The sequence below is a fragment of the Sebastes umbrosus genome, chromosome 15, assembly GCF_015220745.1.
Source record: "Sebastes umbrosus isolate fSebUmb1 chromosome 15, fSebUmb1.pri, whole genome shotgun sequence".
Taxonomy (NCBI): Eukaryota; Metazoa; Chordata; class Actinopteri; order Perciformes; family Sebastidae; genus Sebastes; species Sebastes umbrosus.
The window spans coordinates 5,408,308-5,429,632 of NC_051283.1; the positions used below are offsets into that span (position 1 = coordinate 5,408,308).

A 21,325-nucleotide genomic window follows, 5' to 3' on the forward strand; every position below is an offset into this window, starting at 1 on the left:
CCTGACCAACACACTGCAGGAGTTTATGGCGCTGTGATCGTTAGATCTGACACGGTGACCATGGTCAAAGACAAAAATATTGTGTAGTCTGATCCCGGCATAAAAGTCTTTTGAGGAATTTAGGTTAATTTTAGCCAAGACCAGCAGGTGTGTGAGTATTAAAGGGTAACCGGTATTTTTCGACCTGAACCGTATTTTCTCACGTTGTTGTGTCTAAGTGACTAACAGGGACAATAATTCCTGAAACTGGTCCAGTATTGAGGGAGAGCGATGTAGACGGCAGCCGCTGACGAGCTGCGATATGTTGCTATCGGGGCAAGCTGCCGCCGTCATTTACGTCCACTAAAAGTGCTTGTTTTTCCCACGAGAGGCTCTGATTGTTATTATAAGTGTCTGACATTATGGAGAGTCTCGCTCAAGTTGAAGTCTCATTGTGAAATCTGGCGAGGTGACGTGATAACGGTGGAATAGTGGAATACATCCATGGTGGAAACGCCAGTGCCGGCAGGGCAGAGTTTGTTGTGTTAGAGTACAGAAAGCGTAGCTTAGTGTTATCTTTCTAATAGATTTTCAATGTGATTTTCAACAATGTGGATGAGATCTTTGTCCGTATTTATTTGGGTCAGAGTATACAGATATTCAGATTTCACAATGAGACTTCTCCCTGAACGGGACTTGGACACAAACAAACCGCATCAAGCGAAAGGAAAGAACAAGGTTTTTATTTCTCTGTAGGGTCCTCTCCATAATGTTGTCAGACACATATAATAACAATCTGAGCCCGTCGGTGACAAAAACAAGCACTTGTATCCTCAGTCTGCTCACATCGTATAGGAATACAATTTGTTTGTTGATGCACAAAACAGAATAAAGGTCCACACTTTTACCGCACAGACTGACTGGAGTGCCCTGTTCCTTCGTACATAATGACACAAGTTCCCTCTTAGATAGCACGGAGCGACATTCACACTCCAGCGTGGATAAATAAAATAGAAATGAATGAAATAAATCATTCTTATGAGAACATAATAATATAAATGGATTCATCTAGTCCAGCTATGATTCCAATTGTGTAATAAAAAAGCTTTCAAGGACACAAGATGTGTTCCAACCACGACTGAACACAAAGCTTGAGCTTGCGAGGAAAGTTTTTTTCTTTCTGCTGCTGTTTGTTACCCGGATCGTTGTGAATGTGTGAAGCTCGAGTGAATGAAGAAGAAAGTATAGAATGACACAAGTCCACTATTCAGATATTGACAGACGTCCTCTCTTAGACAGCACGGAGCGACGTTCACCCTCCGCTATTACCACCCCCACAAGCCTAGTAAATGAATATCTAAAGTGTGTATGCTAAGAAAGTGATGGAGTGGGCAATGATCAGGACGTTTTGCCAACTACATTTGTAGACTAGCAGTTAATTAGGAGGAGAAAAAAACATGAAGTTAATCAAGCGGTTATTGAGCCCGGTCTGGATGATAAACAGAGCAGAAAACAGCAACTCACACATCACAGTGCTCAAATTTGTCTTTATCTGACTTGGCAGGCTGCTCACCTCTCTGTGACTACACATCAAAAACAGCCGGCGAGTAATCGAAGCGGGGGACGGAGGGTCACGTCCACCCCCCAATGTATGAAAAATGGATTTTCCCGCCCAATATTTGTAATAATCGCTCTTCAAATCCCTCCAAAAGCTGAAAATAAAAGCCATTTTCTCTCCTCGGTACTCCGAGTTAAACCATTCTCTATCCTCTGCACGCCACGCACACTAAACAGTAAGGCTGATATCAATTAGATGAAAAGTGCACTGAATTACCTGCATGCATAGACTCCTATGTACCCCTCATGTTTAGGGAGGCAATCTGAATCCAGGGCAGGAATGGCGGACCCCACCACAACAAATGAATAACACTATATAGAGAGGTAATTACTAAGGATGCATGATATTGGATTATGTTGATATCCGACATGCAGATATTTCCAACTCATTTTGGCCGATTGCAGATGCCGGTATATGCACATATTTTTTCCACCTAATTGCTCCTGTAGTGGAATTAACATATTATTATGACTACTGGCAGGTGCAGTGGGACATAAAATACAATGCTTTTCAAAACGCACACATTCAAAGGGCAAAATAGGAAACATTAGGTTACATGTAAAATATGGCTCCACACTAACATTTTACATTCGTTGCACTGGGGCGCCTAACTTTATTATTTGGTCGCATCAGCACACGTACAGCTTATTATATTATGAGCAGTGTTAAATTTTATTAACATTTCTGACTCCTCACTGCTTCGGTTTGCCGCTGGCTGGCGCTGAAACGCTGCGGGAAGGGGGGGGGCTGCTCCGACGGCCACACATCTGTCACAGATTGCAATTCGGAACATCGACGCTCTGACAGCAGAAGCACTGTTCCGAGCCATGCTTTGGCTGCATTCATTGTAATAAATACAATGCATAATGTTGGCCATTTTTTCAAGTTTAGGCATCCTACTGGGAACCAGGTAGACGGGTGGTGGAACGGTTACCTCCACCGATGATGTCGGGTCTGGAGCAGAGCCGTTCAGGGTCGGGGACAGGTATAACGGACACCACAGCATTTTTCTTCACGAAAAAATGTCGTTCGAGGAGGAGAAGGCTACAGGCTGCGGTTTTGCACATACACACATGCCTTTTTTTTCTTTTTCGGGTAAAGGTGGGAGAAACAGACCTGTCGAATGTCAGACGCACCCTGTAAAACATGGCATATTTATTTCTATGTAAAATATTGGGCTGTCTAATCGGAGGAAATGTTGATTTCTGGCCGATGCCGATGTGTCATTTTAAAGCCTTTATCTGCCGATACTGATGACGTGCCGATATCATTGTGCATTTCTAGTAATTACCTCTGCCAAGGCCGAAGGATTAGGAAGGAGGTTATGTTTTCACCGGCGTTGGTTTGCTGGATTTTGGTTTTGGCCGTTTGCAGGATTACTCCAAAAGTCTGCAATGGATTTCAATGTCATTTTTTGCAGGGGTGGGGTGTGGCACAATGAACAATACATTAGATTTTTTTGGTGATCCTGATCATGATCCGGCTTCGGGAATTTGTTTGAATAACTCTGCTCAGCCTGTGCATTAACATCACAGGCTTTAAGACATGCGCAGTGTAACTGATGACATATCATCCTGCCTCTTTCCTTCTGCCTTCAGAGAAGGACAGAGAGAGAGCGGGGGGGTGGAGGGAGGGGGGGTGACACCTGTAAATTCTGCGTTTTTTCACATTAAACTCGTGAAATTACAGTTCAACCAAAGCACACTTGGTGATTGATGGAAAGAGTAACAACGACGGTTTAGGTTTCTGTCCAGTTTGAATGAAGTGTTTTACGATGCTCCGCTACGAACAGCTTATCTCAACATAAACAAAAAATACACGTGGATGATGGCGCAAGCTGAACGGAGAGGGGGGGGCCATCATACTCGGGCAGCTTGGCGGAGGTCTGCGCTCTACGAGTGCCGTTCTAGTTACTGAATGTAAATACAGCAAAAGAAATTATGCTCCCCATAAAAAGAAAATGGGGTTTGATATCATGAAATTTCATGCATTATAACTTAAAAGTGAAAGGCAAAATGTCCAGGAAAAAAAAACAAACAGAGAACCTGACCTCTGTGGCTACGGCCCTGGCTGGTTGCCTTATGAAGACTAAAAGAAGTCTAATAGTTTATCTAATCTTATAGTTGCCACACTGCTGCACTGCCTGGGTGAAAGAAGGTGATGGGTTAGTGGGGAAAAAAAGCAATACAATAGGTAAGCAAAAGAGAGAGAGAGGGAGGAAAGATAAGAGAGAAGGCGACTAAATAGTGAGATGCACTGTGAATTAAGATGGTGAGATAAGGAGGACAAAGCGGTCAGGGAGTGAACCCAGGAGGAGTAAAAAAATAAAGAAAAAAATCTAAAAGGAGAGAAGCTACTGGTTTCAAAAGAGCACCTCTTTAACACCTACTGTACCTCCCAAACCCAGGCTGACAGCGAGAGAGTGAACCAGTCTGATCAATGTTCTCCTCTGTCCCTCAATGCCATCGCAATCTAAAGTCCATCTCCAATATAGAAGAGTCTGTTCACCCAAAGTCAAGCAGCGTCTGACACCCGGGTTGGCGAGGTCATGAACTCAGTCAGATGACACATGCTGAACAAATCAGATTGTCACTCAGTGCAAGTTGAACCGGCATTAAGTTGGTAGGTATCAGTGCTATCAACTCTCTAAGGAAGAGATGATACCGGTTGTATTATGGGAAATGTAGGATCCAGCATTTTAAGGGGTTTGAGTCAGAATATCTCGGCCCGTGCTGCGTTAAGTTTTCTTTTAAATCTCTCTCTCTTGTTAGTCTCCCAACTTTATGGAAGTACAATAATAAATCGCTAGAGTTCTACTTTAATGGCTAAACTGACTAATTGGGAAATGTGCCAAGATTTCTGTATTTCTTTACACTGTTAGTCGCCGTTCCAGATGGTAATTAAGAATTTGACTGTCTCTAAACAGATCTACATGTTAATTAAGAGGCCTTTCCACTCCGGCATCACTAACATGTTAGATGAACCAGAAAATATTCTAATTTATAGCACAAAATACCAGATATGTGGACTTGAGTCACATGACTTGGACTCGACAAAACAAAACAAAAAACTTGCAATTCGACAAGGACTTTAACACCATTGATTTCCACCGTGATTTCACTTGGACTTGAGCCTTTTGAATTGAAAATACTTGATACCTTCCCCCCCAAGCCCAAAGATTAAAAAGTATATTATTTATAAAGTGTGTGCACAAAGACGACCAGAGGTAACTCCTACAGCGTCGGAGATGTTGGGTTTATTTTCTTTTTGAGAGATCCTTTATTGATTTGTTTGGGAGGAGGATTTACTCGTGGGGGGACAAAACTAAACTGAACAGAAACAATCTGAATTTCTATCTTTTGCTGTTTATTGCAGAATCCCCGGAAAGGTGTGTGTGGTTTTTTTTTTGTTGAACTCTGGACTCTTTATTTTTGGTGAATAATATTGAGACATTTGAGAACACCACCAAGAACTAACGTTACGTTACTGAGCATCAGTTGGCGCCAGTTACTCTGTTGTTAGAATGGCATTACACTTGGTGAAAAGCGCATTATGACTTGTTTAGGACTAAAAACTCAAAGTTTAGGACTTGGGATTTGACTTGGTACTTGAGTGCAAAGACTTGAAAATTACTTGGGACTTGCAAAACAATGGGCTTCATGCAAGAACCACTCGTAGGAACAGATTTGTTTTTAAGAGACTTGTATGAGTGATTTAGGAGACCTTGTCCCATTCACCAATTTCCTCGTATTTTGAAATTTCTCTTACGTACGAACATCACTTACGAGTGGTCCACACCTGTCGTAGGAGTCATGTCCAATTAATATGAACATCTTAAACTGCAAAATGACTTAAGTTGTGCACTAATTGAAGGTTAATTGTTAATGTCTCTGTATATACAGTAATAAGGTCAACAGGAAGTATAACCATGGCTGACTTACTTCTTTTGGATGCATTTCAGGTCCTTAGAAGAGAGCGTGTCTTTAGACAGCGTGCTGATATTTTGTCAGAGACAGATGACTGGGGCAGGATGTGTAGCCTTATATGGCATCATTGGGGCGTTAATTATCCTAATTCACAATTCTCATGAACGCACGCTCATTTACGCAAATTCATCATGTTTACGCGGGTCATTTACAGAGTTATTTGAAGTCAGGAGCGTTTGCTGAATTCGACATGGCACACTCGTACGAGTCCACGGTACGAAGAGAAAGTTAAGATAAGAATACGAAAATGTTCTTGCATGAGGCCCAATGACTTCTGCAAAACACGCCATCAACAATGGACATTTGAAAGCCAGAATTATTGGCATTGAATTTTGAAAAATCTCATATCAGTGAAAGCAAAAAGGCAAAAGCTGATGACAGTCCAACATATCTCTGAGGCAGTCTGTCTTTCCCGAGGGGGTGTTGATGCTCGCTGATTACCAGATATTTAATCTCAACCACCACTACCACCACCAGCAGCCACCCAGCAACACAAGCCCTCTGAAGTGGTAGCCCTCTCCCCGCGTGCTCCTCGGCGGCCTGCAGGGCCTGATCTGTTGGCTGCGAGTGCTGGACAGTGATCTTTATCGATGGATGAGTGGAGCCCTGTGGGGCCTGCGCTGAGCTTTGAGTCGTAGCGGTAGGAGCTGTTGAGGACAGGGCGGGGGGGGGGGCGGGGGGGGGGAGTGTTCCCGGGGCAATAAAAAAGGAGGAGAGGAACACTAAAAAGAGGCACCGAGCTCACTCCGAGCTCACTCCTGTCCCTCTCCACACAACAGATTGACATACTTTGTTCCTCCAGGCTTATGTTTAAGCCTCTTCCCTCATCTGCACAGCTTTACCTGCTTCATTATGTGCTGCCGATCAGCCACGTTTATAGGACAAATAAAGCAATCTGTCCTGTGTCTACACGCCTGGCGGGTGGACTTTAGAGAACAGCGCCTTCTCATCACTCAGACAGCTTGGACATACATCACCAGAGTAGTAGATTACATTGCCTATGCACGCCTGTCCAAATGGTAAACACTGCGGCGCTAAGCAAATTCCCCGCCTGGGCCGACTTGTCTGATTGTACACCTCACAGCTTCCCTCCTCTGAGAGCAACCGCCCCCCTCACCGCCTCCTCTGCTACGGTGCACGGCAGACAAACTTCTAATGTCCATACAGAAGGGAAGAAAATCATTACTTTAAATCAGTTTGGCTGTTTGTGAGAGTCGCTCAGGACAGGAGAGCTGAGGATGGTAAAGCGCTGGCTGTCCTCATTGATCTGTGCAACCCTCTAATCTCATTAACTGGCTCTTGATTTATTGAGATGGGGCCCAGAGTGCGCCAAGGTTATGGAAGCAAACCCCCGGCCCTCTCCCCCGCACCGAGGGGTCGCACGGAATTGAGGTCAATTGACTGTTCGGCGGACCCACGCTCTCACAATCCCTTACACCAGCCATTGCCTTCTCATTAACGCCTGTTTTGGTGTGGGGGGGAGGCTCGGTGGGAAGAAAGAGAGCATTAGGGAATAAATTATCGGCTGTAATGAGGTGAGGCAGAGCTGCATCCAGTCATCAGAATCTTACAAGCTACGCAACGGCGCTAATAATGCAGCATCGACAATACAGGCATCAAACGGAGCCATTGATTACACTGCAGCACGCAGGTAAATCGACCAATAAATAAAGATACAATGCAAACACACGCCCACTGTAATTATACACCTATTGAGCCCCTTGTGATATATGACGCAGCTGCAGTTAGCTAATTCTTGCATGTGGTTTGAATGATAGGGGGGATGATAGTAAAGCTGCTGAGGCGGTAGATCCACGGTTCAGTACCGCGACCACTCCGCGGAGCAGCTGGTGGTTTAGTGCCCTGCTACGGTTTTAATGAAGGGGGCAATAATATTTACAAGGGCTGAAATCATTATATTGCAAAAACATGTTTCCAATATCAATATCACATCAGATATATGCAAAATGATCTGGCAAGACAAGACTCTACTGCCACACACTAGCAGCTTTGTGATGCTGGACTTCGGCCCAGTGGTGCTTTGAGCTAAATGCTAGCGTTAGCATGCTAACATGCCCAAAATGTCAATTTTAGCATGCTGATGCTAAGCAGTATGATGTTTCTTATGTTCACCGTCTTAGTTCAGTGCAGTTAGTTTAGTTATGCTACATGTTAGCATGCTAACAAACACCTGGCATCAGACTAAACTCTTTACGCATGTGAAACAAAAACCTTAGCAGCTCATTTAGTTTGGTTAAAATTTTACAAAACAGTGAGGTGACATGAGGATTTCATCACAATGAGTTCCTTTCATCCAGTCAATTCACAATTAAAGTTACAATGATTGATCAATTCATCTATTATTTGTCAACTATTAACTTAATCGCCAAATATTTTGATGATCGATTAATCGATTTGAGTAATTTTTATTTTATATCATTTATTTAAAGGTCCCATATTATGCTAATTTTCAGGATCATACTTGTATTTTGTGTTTCTACTAGAATATGTTTACATGCTGTAATGTTTAAAAAAACCTTTATTTTCCTCGTACTGTCAGACTGAATATGCCTGTATTTACCCTCTGTCTTAAACGCTACGTTTTGGCGCATTTCGACGGAATTGCGACGAAATTGCAACAGAATTGCGTTGCTAGGCAACAGCTTGGGTCCATGTGTACTTCCTGTCAGCTGATGTCATTCACATGCACTGCAACAAGGAATAAACTGGAATCAGAATGTTTATGTTTAAATCTGTATATTTGTGACATCACAACTGGACAAAAATCCTGACAGCTTGTTTCGAATGCAGAGTTTCTGAATACGGGCTGTGTGTATGTCCCTTTGGTTTGAGCGTTTCGATACTTTAACAGTATTTATATAGCCCTTAAGCCTGCTTTATAATAAAAAAAAACATGAAAATTTCACTTTTTTATAATATGGGACCTTTAAGGAAAAAAGTTAAAAATTTCTGATTGCAGCTTCTTAAATGTGAATATTTTCTGGTTTCTTTACTCCTCTATGACAGTAAACTGAATATCTTTTGAGTTGTGGACAACCCAAGACATTTGAGGACGTCATCTTGGGCTTTGGGAAACACTGATAGACATTTTTAACCATTTCTGACCTTTTATAAACCAAACGACTAATTGATTAATCAGGAAAATAATCAACAGATTAATTGACAATGAAAATAATCATTAGTTGCGGCCCTATATATAATATTATTGAGTTGTTACTCAGTGACCTTTCACAATCTTCATCAACTCCATAATGTTACTGTGGGCTGTATGTAATAAATCTACCTGCATCATTATTCATCATATCACAGCTTCAACTAACGATTATGTTCATTATTTATTCATGTATTCATTATTTTTTAATTACCAATTAATCATTAATTTTATAACATATCACATATAATAGAAACTGTCCATCACAATTTCACAGAACCAACTCTGATGTCTTATTCAGTCTGAGCAGCATATATTAAATATATTCATTTTATATTGAAAAGAAAAGAAGCTGAGAAGGGCAAGAAAATGCATTGAATGTGTCCACTTCTAAAGCTGTGACCAGTGTGTGTGATTATGTTACTAGATAAATCAAAAAAGTGACAAATCAGTTATTAAAATTACAATCAGTTTTCTGTCAATCAACATATTACTGAGCTATCAGTCAACAGTACTGGATTAATGTGCTGGTATTTATATGTTAATGTATACTTGTAGATCTGTCTGTATAATTGTCAGTGTGATAGAGACTATGTAATGGTGTTGCATGTATGTTCTTAGAGTCTGGTGATTGTTCTGTGTTTACCTGCACAAAAACTGCAGATGGACATTATGGACAAAACCATCACGATATCAGTCATTTTATATCGCGATAACGATATATATCACGATATAGCATGTTTTCTGGTAATTCAATAAATAGATAGTCTATATGATATAATGGCAAAGCCTATTTTGTATACTCCTGTGTGAATTAGTTAAATTATTAATTTATTAAAGAAAAAGTATTGAGTATCAGTAACATAACAGTTTTAAGTAAAATAAATATTGGCCTAGCCTATATGGAGATAGAAACAATACAGAAAAATGTCGTTTTGTATATATATTGTTTTTCACAATATATTTCCCAGCCCTAATGACAACCCTGATGAATTCACATTAGAAAGCTCCCTCCAGAAGACAATTGATTTGACAGGTTAAGCAGTAGTGAGAGTAAAATGACCTGTGGTGTGCTCCTTTAAAGGTGTAGTGTGTACGAATTGACAGCATCTAGCTGTTAGGTTGCAGATTGCAACCAACTGAAACTTCTCCTGTGTGCCAAGTGTGTTGGAGAACCACAGTGGCCGACGCAAAAATGCAAAAATGCAAAAATGCAAAAATGCAAAAACGCAAAAACGCAAAAACGTGAAAAGCCCTAGAGCGAGTGTTTGGTTTGTCCGTTCTGGGCTACTGTAGAAACATGGCGGCCGGCTCCGTGAAGAGGACCCGCTTCCTATGTAGATATAAACCGCTCATTCTAAGGTAACGAAAACACAACGATTCGTATTTTTTAAATCATTATACACTAAAGAAAACATATTTATTATATTCCATTTCTGCTAATACAGTAGATCCCCCTAAATGCTGCACACTGTTCCTTTAACTATATGCGACAGTGCTCCTGTGTTTATGTCACATTTAAATTCATTACATAAAAGAAGTACAACATAGCAGGATCAAACTGGCTTGGAGCTACAAATGTTTTTCTTCTTCCATGTAACAAAATTAATCTGAAAAAAACAGGAGCATTTGACAGTTTTTTTTGTTTTTTAGATAGAGTTTAACATTTTTGGACTCTAGACAAAACACGGTGGGCATGTGTGGGTTTGTACGCTGTTTGTTTGGATCCAATTTACAAATCTGTAATTACCTACCAGGTTTAATTTCTGACAAAACGGCTGAAACAGCTGGAATGAGGCCAGTATAGAGAAACTGTTGTTTACACAAGAAAAACAGTGTGATGGATTACTGCAGAAATCAACTGATTTTAAAGCCTCTGAAAACCTGGTTTCAAAGCTTAAATATTTAATGCTACAGAGAAACACTCGCTATGTTTACATGGACAAAATATTCAGTTTTTTGCCTTTATTCCAAAAAAGACAATATTCCTACTAAGCTGTTTACATGACTAATGAAAATGAATATTATACTAATATTCCCATTTTACATGCAGCCGTGCATACTCTGATTAACATAACCGGTGGCGGATTTGTTGGATGGTGTGAACACAGCCTCCCTCTTTCATTCCTTCAACCACCTTCTTGAAAAGATCAGCGTTGCGATATTTGTGCATCTCCAAAAACCTGTAGATATCCGAGTCTTTCATAATGTTTAAAAGAAGGTCTGTTTCTCCTTCCGACCAGAAATGTGGGCTTTTCTTTTGGGCATACATCTCTGCAAACTGTCGGCTAGTTGGTTTATGTACAACGCACAGAGCTGATCGTAAAGAGGCCGTGTGTCGCAAACTGCTATAAAACCCTAATTGAGACGCATATTCTGAATGTGCTGTACACATGTCCAAAGAATGCTCCTAAAACCTGAATAATATCAACATATCCCACATGTCTTAATCGGAAAATGCTCCAGCAAGAAGCTGATTGAGAAAATATGTTGTTAGATACGGCATATCTGAATGATTATATATATAAGAAAACATACCTATTCCTTTTTTTTCTATTAATATATTTGTTTATTTATTTTATTATTATTACTTTCTTTTCTTTGTATTAATATTATGAAACATTTTTATTATTATAATTCTATTCTTTCTTTTTTTTATTATTATTATTTTTTTCTTTTATTAATTTGATTTCAATTTTGAATACTGAAGTTGTTTTCCCTAGTGTACTTATTGTTTTCGTCTCTAAGCTCAACTACTTAAAAAAATGGTTTATAAACTATTGTAATATGAAACATATTTGAAAACAACCTTGAAAAAAGGGAAAAAATAAAGCATGGAAAAAGAAAAAAAAGAAAACATAACTATTTCCACATTCCACCAACGCCGTCCTCCTACACTCGTGCAACTCTTACCTGGTATTCACTGGGCCAGAAAGTGCTGACAGCGAGCTCCACCTGGTGCCACTGGCGTCCCTGGGAGCCGGAGATATTCCACACGGCGCTGCCCTTAGGGCCCCCGTTGACCCGGATGAAGACCTGCAGGTCCCCGGGGCTGTGGCCATCGCGGCTGTACAGGAAGTAGCTGAACTGGATGCAGTGGGTGTCGTTCTCGCTGAGCGGGAGCAGGAGCAGCTGAGCTCGCTGGCCACCGAAATGCTGCGAGGAATTGACCATCATGAAGGACCCTGGAGGGGGATGACGAAGGATAAGGACACGTTAGAGGACTAAAATGTACTTTTTTTTATTTCAAGTATCAAACGCTGCTCATTTTACAGTTCAGCTTTACTGAGGTAACTTGAAGAGATAAAGAGCAGTTTAATGAAAGTTAAGTGCGGATAAAATACAGCGACCTTGCCAAGCAAAACTCTTCTTCTTAACAGCTACTGCTATACCCACATACACTTCACAGATAGCAGCAATTTCAGCATTTTCACCTGCCAGATAGCACTGAATGACCTGAAATATAAGAAATAACAAGATCCAACTCTTTGGGCTTCACCTGTAACACCTCAGCCCAGGATAGATATGTCATGTTAGTTTTCAACCGCTGAAGAAGCCTCTTTTTTATTTTTAAACCCTGAAAAAGAGAGAGAGCCAAAGTTGACAGGCTCAAGGTTGTTACCCAGAATATCTGTGTGATCCTCTCTGGCTATTTGTCTGTATTTGGTCTGTCTCTGCTTCTCGCTGCTTCCTGCTTTCACCAGGCTTCCATCAGTTTCGCCTCAGATCTGGTGTGTTCAAAGCGGCAGCGCTGGGTGTCAGATTGGGCTTTCATTTTGGACTGAGGTTCACAGAGTCACTGCTGGCTCTGTCATCCTGGCAGCACAGCAGAGATCCTCTGGCCACGAGAGGAGCGCCACAATGGAGGGAGGGGAAATAAAGGGGGAGCTTTGCCTTTGACTGTGGCCTTCACAGCAGTGGGAAGCTCAATTTAAAGTGAAAAAAAAGAAAAAATCAACGTACTGGAAAAAATGACTCTGTTACCTTTTGTGTGCCACAAGCTGATGCCTGTTCGGAACTAAAAACAACACATTATATTTCACAGTGAAATGATCATTTTTCAGCATCCTGGAAACCCATCATGAATAAAAGTTCCACCATTAAAACCATTAAAGGTCCCATATTGTAGATAGTGAGATTTCCATGTCTTTTTTTTTATAAAGCAGGCCATTATTGTAGCAAAACTATTTGCAAATGTCTGTGGAGAGTTGTGTAGAGGCACTGTCACACATATTATGCGAATGCATACGAGTGACCATCGCCTGCTGAAGCAATATTCGCCTGAAAATTCACCAAAGTTGAACTGCACTTCAAATGCGATGAGGCAAATTTACTGAACCACCTAATGTTTTTCCGCCCCTTCGCTCGCATAAAATGGGAGCGAACAGGAGGCAAATACTAATTTCGTACACGTGACCGTACCTTAACTCTATCTCAATCTGTGTGTGCATAATCAGATTTGTAAATGTATTAAAGAATCCCTAAATGCGTAATGAGATTTGTGAATGTGTAAAGGAATCTGTAAATGTGTATTCAAACACATGTACAGCAGACCTCAGATCAGCTTTTACTGCTTGTTTTCCTCCGGTCTGTGAAATCTTGCAGATGTCGTTAGGAACACCGGAGGACACCGGAGGACACAGAGCCACATGATTTTTTCAGGTTACCTGTTTCATGTACCACTGTCACAATATAGCGACCGTTTTATAAAAAAAAAATGTTATATCATATTTGCTCCAATCTTGCCTACTTCAGCTTTAAAACATGTAAACATGTTCTAGTAGAAACCCAAAATACAAGCATGAACCTGGAAATGAGCAGGATATGTCTCCTTTATAGATTTTAAAATAATCCCACTCCTTATGTCAAATATAATCTATTTTTTCTTCCAAACTCTTTGTTAAACTCTGGATTATGAATTGTGCAAATCAACTAATGTAGGGATCAGATGGTATTTTTAAAGAAATCAATGCAGAGGTGATAAGTGTGTGTGTGGGAAAAAAAGCGGTCCTGCCATGACTTGGCCCAAAGAGACGTCAGACCAAATCGCACCTTTTACAGCCTGCCTGACATGTAAAAGGTTGGAGAGCAGCAGAAAGGCTTTCAGGATCACGAGCATCAACAACCATGGCATAACACAGGACGCCTTAGGCAATGTCAAACTAGGCAAGAGAAGGAGAAATAAATCTGACATGCTAGTCATTCCAATAGAGCCCTGTGAAAGATCTAGACGCTGGCATTGGATGCTGGGGGAAAAAAAACAACTTGTAAGCATTTTGTAGCAGTGAACATGCTCTTAGTTATTTGTTTGGGAGGGATGCAGTTTTTCATCAGATCTAACTCTTGTTCCTGTATAGGCTGAATGCACTTAATGTAAGTCCCTTTGGAGAAAAGCGTCGAGACATAATGCGGTGCTTATATTTTTTCTTGATGCCTCATTTTTGTTGCACCAGGCTGATATTGTGCAGGCTTATCTCATCACAAGGGCTTACTAATACAACATCTTTCACAAAATCTCAACCAATAGTAGTCTCTGAGTAAAAACAGCTTTCCTACAATGCCCACCACTACAAACCCATTTTGTACTTTCAAAGAAAGATTCTTCCGTCATTCTTCCAGCTCTAGTAAAAGACCGTTTTAACATCATCAAGTCCTTTCGCTGCTCATAACTATGAGCTTGTTATTGTGCACATTTTTGATCAGCGCTTAAAAAAATGACTGTTTTCTCATTGAACCGGTTACAGGAAGTACAATATGCAAGTCGATGTTGTGACTTGGAAAGTACAGTAAGGGCTTTTACAGTATGCAGGCAACCAGAGACCTGTCACAGACCTGCAGTTTAATTAGTCTTTTATTATTGTTTAAGTTGCCTAACCCTAGCTCTAAACAGAGAGGGAAACTGGTCAAATGGGGAACAGAATTTTGGCATTTTAACAACGGAAATGCCAAAAAAGAAAGAAAAAAAAAAGCTAAAAAAGGTTTTACAATCAGCTGGGGCGGCAAAAATTCGTCAATCAAAAAATAGAAAATGAAAAGAGATGTGATAAAAGGCGACAGAAGCAGATCTTATCACCATATAGCAGCTGATCAAAAAAGTGGATTAGAAGAGACAATTCAATTTAAAAAACACAAATGTCACCATTAAATTACATTATTTTACTGGTGCATAATTTATTATGTAATCTTGTCACATCCTCTCATATTCACGAAGAGATGGACACACAATGAATCTGATTTTTGATGAATGGTGAATTATTTAAATTCCTTTGTGTGACATTTTAATGGAAAAATAAGTTGTGTTATAGTCCTAAAAGTTTGAAATGAAGCTCCAGAAACATTAAAGATGACTGGATAGGATATATATATATGTATTTTTGGGTATTTACAAAAAATGGTTTCTTGAAACAAAGTTTGAAATATGCTGTCTTAAAGGGTAACAACCTGGACCCTATGTTCTCATGTTTTTGTGTCTAACTGATTAATGGAGACAACAATTTCTGAAATTGGTCCACTGTTGAGGTAGAGCGGTGTAGATGGCAGCCGCTCACTGGTTGTAATGTAATCCTATTGGGGCAAGCTGGCGCCGTCATTTACGTCCACTAAAAGTGCTTGTTTTTGCCATGACAGGCTCTGATTGTTATTATAAGTGTCACATTATGGAAAGAGTCTCACTCAAGGAGAAGTCTCGTTCTGACATCTGGCGAGGTGAAACGCCAAAGTTTGTTGTGTTGGAGTACAGGAAGCGTAGCTTAGTGGTATCTAAAAGATTTTCAGTGTCATGGCTGAATATTTGGATGATTTCCACAACGTGGATGAGGTCTTTGCCTGTATATAAACTCGGAAAAAAAGTTTGGAAATTTGTGTTAGATTTGTGTTACAATGCTAATTGGCATTGTATTTTACATTGTTGGAAAGCCTGTTTATTTACCTTCACAATGATGAGTCAATACCAACAGGAGAATACACTGTTTACCATTGGCAGAGAATTTTGGCAAATTTCACTTGGGTGCTACCCACATAATCAGCTCATTCCACAAAAGCATGATCCTTACAAGTTGGACATCATTGTGAAGGTAAATAAACAGGCTTTCCAATGATGTAAAATACAATGCCAATTAGCATTGTGACAACAGAGAAATAATCCACCAAACACAAATTTCCAAACTTTTTTTTCCTAGTTTATTTGAGCCAGACTATACAGATATTCAGATTTCACAACGAGACTTCTCTTTGAGCAGGACTTGAACACAATAACAAACAGACTGGATCAAGTGAAAGGTCAGAAAAAGGTTTTATTTCTCTGTAGGGTCCATACAGGTTTCCATAATGGTGTCAGACACTTATACTAACAATCTGAGCCTGTCAGTGGCAAAAATATGCACTTTCAGTGAACGTAACGTTACATTGACGCTGCTCACTAGCCTTCGCAGCTCGTTTAGCAGCTGCCGTCTACGGCGCTCTCCCTCAATACTGGACCAACTTCAAAGATTGTTGCCCCCATTAGACATTTAGACACAAAAACATGGGAAAAACTGGTTTCCACTTTCTAATCGCCCCTTAAATTCATTCATTCAGATCTTCTGCTCTCAAAATGTTCTTTCATTGTAACTTCACATGTTGAACAGTGATGAAGACGTATACAAGGAGACAGAAGGACAGGGCGGTAAGCTGTCTGTGTTTATTACCTTGGACTGGTTAAAGTGGCCTCGGGGATCACATGGTTTCCTCTCTAGCTTCTAATCTTCCAATCGTCATCATCATCACATCGACTCTTTAATGCCAGCGGGAGAGAGAATACATGCTAATTGCACGTATAACCTTCACATCCGGCGCGATGGGCGCGAGCTGGCCGCGGCGGACGAGCACAGACGGGGGGATCGTGGGTAGTGTAGTCGCCTCGGCACACTGTAGTTGAGCGCGAGTGCAATCAGAGCACCGCCTCCTGCCATTAATCACACTGACACGGTTATTAGGCCATAATGGCAACCGAGGGAATGCTTAAACCAGAGAGATGGCTGTAATACTTGCACGCTGACATGCAGGACACATATCAGCGCACACATACACACACACACACTCCTCTCTAATACACACACACAGTTTACAGGCCCAAAAGCAGATCCAAGTCCTGCTGACCTTCCCCAGAGTAAGAACCGGCTGCCTCTTTCAACGCTCCCATCATTCCTCCTCCTCCTCCTCCTCTATCATTTCCTTTTTCACCTCCACTTCTTCCAATCTCCTAATCCTCCACTCCACTGGCTCTCTTTCATTTAAATTCTCTACAATGCAAACAGTCTTAAACAAGCATGAACAGTATTTTTGATTTATTTAAACACAAAGATGCACCATCTGTAAAGGCAAAGACAAAGCACCACTGAAAAATATCAGTGAAGGTCTTTCATTAACAAGTGAAGTGTGAGGCTCATTTTCATCAAGGATAAGAAACGGTCCAGGAAATAATTGTATTTTTAAATTTGTGCCTGCTGATAAACTGCAGACAATCTGTTTTTATTGTTTAATGTGCTCTGAAAATAGACATTTTCGTGGAAGTACAGTTCTTTATTTAGCAGGAGTGGGAATCACCAGAGGCCCCACGATACGATATTATCACGATACTTAAGTCGCAATTTGATCTTATTGCGATTTAAACAGTTTGCGATATGCAAAGTATTGCGATACGATTTGCTGAGATATATTGCAATTTATTATCTTTTTTCAACTGCAAATGATGCAGTCTGTCAACATCTGTTTCATCTAATAGGATACAGTTTTCACTGTGTTCATCTCACAGTTTTCTTTCACATATCTTGAGGTCAGAGGTCAAGGGGCCCCCTTTGAAAATGGCCATGCCAGTTTTTCCTCACCAAAATTTTGGAGCGTTATTTAGTGTTCTTCCCGACAAGCCAACATTTATTTATTTATTTAAAAAGGATCCCCATTAGCTGATACCAATGGCACCAGCTAGTCTGTTATAATCAAGTATATAACATTTATTACATACATACTATATAACATCATATTTGTGTTACGCTAATAACATTCAAATCCTCCAAACATATATAAATTTCATATTCATTCACATCATCCACAACCATTTAGCCTCAAGGCCCATCAACAGGGGAAAAGGAACAAAAAACCACACATGACCAACGCTGGACTATCGATCAGCTGCTTCAGTAATGAATTCTTAGATGGTGTCTGAATGAGGATTGACGGATGTAGAGAGGGCAGCTATTCCAGAGATTGATGGCACGATAAATGACTGTCTTTTTTAAGGCATTAGATTAATGACTTGGCCATCACCCGCTGTTCTAGTGAAATGACTGTGAACGTCCCTGCATCTGGTAATTTGACTGTATAAAAACTCTGGTTTAGTGGAATAAATGCTGTTACTAAAGAATGTCACTGTACTGAGTCTTTTCTCTACTGGTAACCATGATAGTTTATGATGCATGCTGTCTGTGTTTGTCTTTATGGGGCAGTGTATAAGACTAGTCTTGCAGCTCTGCTTTGGACAATTTGTAGTTTCCGCAGTACACCTTTTGATGCAGAAGACCATACAGGTGAGCAATAGTCCAGGTGGCTTAAACTTAAAGATTTAACTACATGGTACCAATGAATTCTTTATAGCTTCATATGACACCAGTATCTTCACTCTAGTTCTAAAACTGAGCCCGCTACAACCTCTGAAAGACAGAATAGTTGGCGGGGGCCACCGCTGGGCCATCAGATTGGTAACAGCAGGGTTTACGTTAGCCGGGATATGCCGGTATCACAAGTAATTGTCCGGCAGATTTAATGATCAAATTAATATGGAAATATGCCAAATAAATGAATGAATTAATTAATAGCATATTAAATGCCTAATATTGTAAGAAATTTTGCCAAGACAATTTAAATATAAACTTATATCATACAAAAGTTTGGTTTTGCCTCCACAGTGTTTCTAATATACTTTTTGTCAAATTCAGCGAATATCTCCTCACGGTCCGCTGGCTGTCTGCTCTTCTCTTACACAGCCAGCTGACTGTGTCAATGTGAAACTATAATGATGATATAAATAATGACCACATCTATGTTTCTTCCATACATTTTGACTTCTGGACTTCGGACTGAGACAATTATAGAGAGTAGGAGAGCAGCGCCGCGCTCGCTGTGTGTGTGTGTGAGCGCGTGATTGAGAGCAACAGAGAGAGGAAGAGAAGGTGGACTGCACGCAATGTTTCGGTAAGGTATTAATAATAATTTGAATGGCAACATTATGAATGACGCTTCAAACTATTCGGTCGGCTACAGCCCCACGAGCCACACAACACTATTTTGAATTTGACAAACGTGGAAATCGAACCGACCAGCCTTTTATTCTATGTTTCAGACCGCTTCTTAATTTAACTTATTTTCAAGTTATGTCAAATGTAGGTTATGGCTATTTAAAAAGCTATATGGCTGGAATTCTGGAATATTAACAGCTATATTGTAAGTAAAAAGAAAAAGTCGTAACCAGCGTAAACCCTGGTTAAAGTGGCAGTAGGCAGTATATTTTTGGCATCATTGGGCAAAAATTCCATAATAACCTTTCAGCATATTGTAATTCAAGTATTCTGAGAGAAAACTAGACTTCTGCACCTTTTGTTCATTGAGAGAGCGTTCCTATTGGCTGTGTTGTGGTCATGTGACCGGAACTTGGCATTCCTTCACCAGATTTCACAATGGCGGCGGCGTCACAAACGTTCTCATTTTACAGCTAAACCGTACACTACAAGATGATTCTGAAGACATCTGAGGAGAGAAAATAAGCATTAACGTAACATAATATTGATTCATATTTGATCAGCGCTGCCTAGTTTGACCGTTTGGTCGGAGTTCGCGAGTGATTGACAGCCGGCTCCCTCAGATCAGCTCTTACTGCTTGTTTTCCTCCGGTCTGTGAAATCTTGTAGATGCCGTTAGGAGCACCGTAAGAAACGTGATTTTTATCAGGTTACCTGTCTCATGTACTACTGTCCCGATATAGCGACCGCTTTATAAAAATAACTTTTTTTAATCATATTTGCTCCAATCTCACCTACTTCAGCTTTAAGAGGTTAATAGTTTATATAATAAAAGATCGATATTTGACGTCCAGTTATCGATACAATATTGCCACACAAAATATTATGTTATACTATGATGTACTGATTTTTTCCCCACCCTTAATATTTCGGCAAGTGTAGTTTGTGTTATCAAGTCATTTCAAGTAAATGTCTCAGCTGTGATAAAGTTGCATCATTTGGTATTAAAAAGCCAAAAAGTCACCAGGAGTCTGGTTTAATGTGAAGCCTGCAATGTGCCTTACTGGCTCGGTCAGATAAACAGAGGGAAAAGAAACAAAAGAAAAGCAAAGAAACAGGTCAAAATGCGGGTCAGATCCACGGACAACCTGTACATAAAGAGCTTTGAAATGCATGTCACAAAGCCACCCTCCCTGACCACTGTCCGCCGCCTCCCTCGGCTCCATCCCCGCTGCCCCAAAAGCACGGACGAGACGTCAAACTGCCAGAAATATCCTGTGATAACAAGCAGCTGCTGTCCTTTGAGATCTCGCTGTATTCTTGGACAACGTTGATATTTTTTCTCTCCCTCACCTGCTCGCAGGCGAAGCCGGGCAGGCTCTGGCTAAGCCCCCCCACCATCTCCCCCACTCCCCCCGCCGCCTCGCCACCGCTGCTGCTTTGATGTGCGAGTTCTCGGGGGCGCTCTGTGGCTAAATTGCTTTTTCTTCAGCTACGAGAGCTGGACCCCCTCATTGTTGGAGGGCAAGTCTCCAACTGTTCTTATGACAGGATTGCACTGGGGAAGAATGAGGGGGGAGACGGTGAAGACACATCTCTTCAACTACAGTAATGCTGGTTTTCTCAGGATATTCAACTATCTTTAAGCAACTCGGCTAAACCAAATATGGACACAGCCTTCTACAGTGTCTTTGTTATTGTGAGCTCTAGTCTTTGTTTGAGTCAGCTGGAGTAGGAGTGAAGAACAAGCCAGTAAAGTGTGTTGTCTAGAAGGAGATTTAAAGGCCCGATGAAGAGGCGTGTTTATCTTGTAAATGTGATGTAAGCTTATTTGAGACGAGTCGAGCCTCCTCAGAATCGATCACCGTCCATCTCCACACAACGCACGCCGGTTAGATTTATCTCTGACTCGCTGTGATGTCACACTGCTATCAGCAACGACAACCTCATGAGGCTGCAGGTACAGATATACCTTAAACTTAACCTTTATTAGATTTGTCATACACATACATGAAATTTGACCTCTGCATTAACCCATCCTTTAGAAGCATTTAGGAGCAGTGAGCTGCTGTAAAGCGCCCGGGGAGAAACTTGGGGTTCAAAGTCTCGCCCAAGGACACTTCGACACGCAGACATTATAGGAGCCAGGGATAGAACTGCCAACCTTCTCCACTCTACCCACTGCACTGGCCATTTTCAAAGGGGTCCCCTTGACCTCTGACCTCCAGATATGTGAATGTAAATGGGTTCTATGGGTACCCACGAGTCTCCCCTTTACAGACATGCACACTTTATGATA

General features: G+C 40.9%; 1 protein-coding gene and 1 long non-coding RNA gene across 12 annotated transcripts in view; one reads left to right on the forward strand and one right to left on the reverse strand.

Annotated features, from left to right (window-relative positions):
• The window catches only part of ptprua (protein tyrosine phosphatase receptor type Ua), a 271,405-nt gene that overhangs the window by 122,086 nt on the left and 127,994 nt on the right, over positions 1–21,325 (reverse strand). For all 11 annotated transcript variants that reach the window (XM_037793898.1, XM_037793895.1, XM_037793894.1 and 8 more), the window contains exon 3: positions 11,669–11,940. In XM_037793898.1, coding sequence (XP_037649826.1) covers positions 11,669–11,940 — 272 coding nt within the window. The remainder of the gene's footprint in view (positions 1–11,668; positions 11,941–21,325) is intronic.
• Positions 443–15,568, forward strand: LOC119502739. The gene is made up of 3 exons (XR_005210150.1): positions 443–575; positions 7,725–7,728; positions 15,530–15,568. It is a non-coding gene; the product is annotated as an uncharacterized LOC119502739 (long non-coding RNA).